Genomic DNA, 1,788 nt, shown 5'->3' with positions numbered 1-1,788 from the left:
TATCAATCAACCCAATTCGGTCTTATCATAAATCTTTAAATTTAGACAAATACTGCAGCACCTGTAGCTATCAACCCAGTGATTTGATTGTGAATTTTATGAATTTATCAGAACAGTGACATTTGAAAAGCAAGAGCAGTCATATTGTCTAAGCCACTGGAATTTCTCAATGAAGCATTCTGCGTATTCGGTCGCAGAATTGCTGAAGTCGGTGTATAGTGTATAAATTGATCAAATTGAATATTGATACCGTTTCTAAACTAAAGTTATGTAACTGAAAGTTTTTCTTGATTCAAAACTACGTTTTTAACTATTTCTGAATTTGGTAAAAACCTTACACAGTGAGATTTAAGGACAGTTTTTCTTTAGATTATTGTAACAAAAGTTTCTAGTTCCGAAAATTCTGATGAACCACTATTGTGGGTGATGACGTGGTCTTTGAACTTAAGAAATTTGAATCTCATAGTCGGAGAAACTTTTAACTTGGATATTTGGAAACTGAAATTATGAAACTAGGAAATTTGAAATAACCCAGAAGTAACGTGTTGGAACCGACATTATGATTTATGGTATTTCTGGGACAGAACAGTTTTTTTTACACAGTCACCAACTACTTCAAAAAGTTAACCAAAAGAAAAATGTGTGAAACTGATACCATATTTTCTTTATTGGACCGACACCCTAATGCCATGACTTTGACAAATCAACATGACATAGTCATATCAAAATCACGAGAATGTCTTTGAGATCAAGATACGCTACTTCAAAATCCGGGAAAAGTTCAGTTCCAGCTGCAGGAGCTGCATTTAGACACGCTGGTGGGGTGTAGGTATATTAAGAAGAACATGGCAATTGCACACTCGACAAACTGAAAAATTAAGACTACACCTGAATTTATGAATGTTCTGGAACACAAAACTTTTTGAAAAAACGGTAAAGACAAAAAGCAATCCAAGGAGCGGAAAATTAACGATGGTGTTTCTAAACATAACTTATGCAACAGAAAATTCTAGATTTCAGAAACGGTACGTTTGAATTATTCACTATAAAAATATGATTTGAAGTTAGCAAGAATCCGAAACATTTAAATTGTTGACTAAAAAGTCCACGTGGAAACCCGAAGAAATCAAAGACTCAACTATATCAGGACAGTCTCTACACGAAAAACAATAATTCATCCATCTATAGACGAATCGGTCGAATATTAATGACAACAATAAACATTTTGTAGATCACAATGAAATAGTGTAAGGAATCAGGCAGACACAGACAGAATGGTACCTCCCTTTAATCCGATGCAAAAACGGAAATATGGGGTGATGCAGGTGGTTGTTTGTATTAGGATTTGGCGGTCCTTTTTGTCTTTTTTTGGGGTTGAGGTATGTACCTTTAAATCAAAGAGAAAAAAACTAACCTAACAAGTGTATTAATCTGCTCGGAGGTGTACACCTCCTTCTTCCGCATCGTCCTCTTCCCGGTGCCTCCGTCTGACGTGGCACCCCACTCGGAGCCATCTGCCTCGGTGCCCTCTTCGGGTATCGGCTCCATTTCTTGCATCCAACCCGAGGAGATCATCTGGAAATTGAATTAGAAGGTAAATCAAGGATATTGAGATAATTGAGAAAAAATATAGAAAAATTATATGAGAACTTTGAAAAACGGGAAAAAAATTGGGAAATATGTAGAGATTTCAAATCAAGGACGTAAAAAGTTAAAATAACACAAAAACTATGAAAATGGAGTCCAAATGATTTAAAAAATATATCCATCAAATCAAAATTAACCCCC

General features: G+C 35.3%; 1 protein-coding gene across 1 annotated transcript; it reads right to left on the bottom strand.

Annotated features, from left to right (window-relative positions):
• Positions 1–365: 365 nt before the first annotated feature.
• GCK72_012575 (uncharacterized protein) lies at positions 366–1,575 on the bottom strand (the record flags this gene model as incomplete). Its single annotated transcript, XM_053729218.1, has 2 exons — positions 366–498; positions 1,415–1,575. 2 exons carry the CDS (start codon positions 1,573–1,575, stop codon positions 366–368), a joined length of 294 nt encoding a protein of 97 aa, XP_053583990.1.
• Positions 1,576–1,788: the final 213 nt, after the last annotated feature.

Source organism: Caenorhabditis remanei, chromosome IV, assembly GCF_010183535.1.
Source record: "Caenorhabditis remanei strain PX506 chromosome IV, whole genome shotgun sequence".
Classification (NCBI taxonomy): domain Eukaryota; kingdom Metazoa; phylum Nematoda; class Chromadorea; order Rhabditida; family Rhabditidae; genus Caenorhabditis; species Caenorhabditis remanei.
The sequence above is the reverse complement of the archived record's forward strand: the minus strand, read 5'-3'. Positions and strand labels throughout refer to the sequence as shown.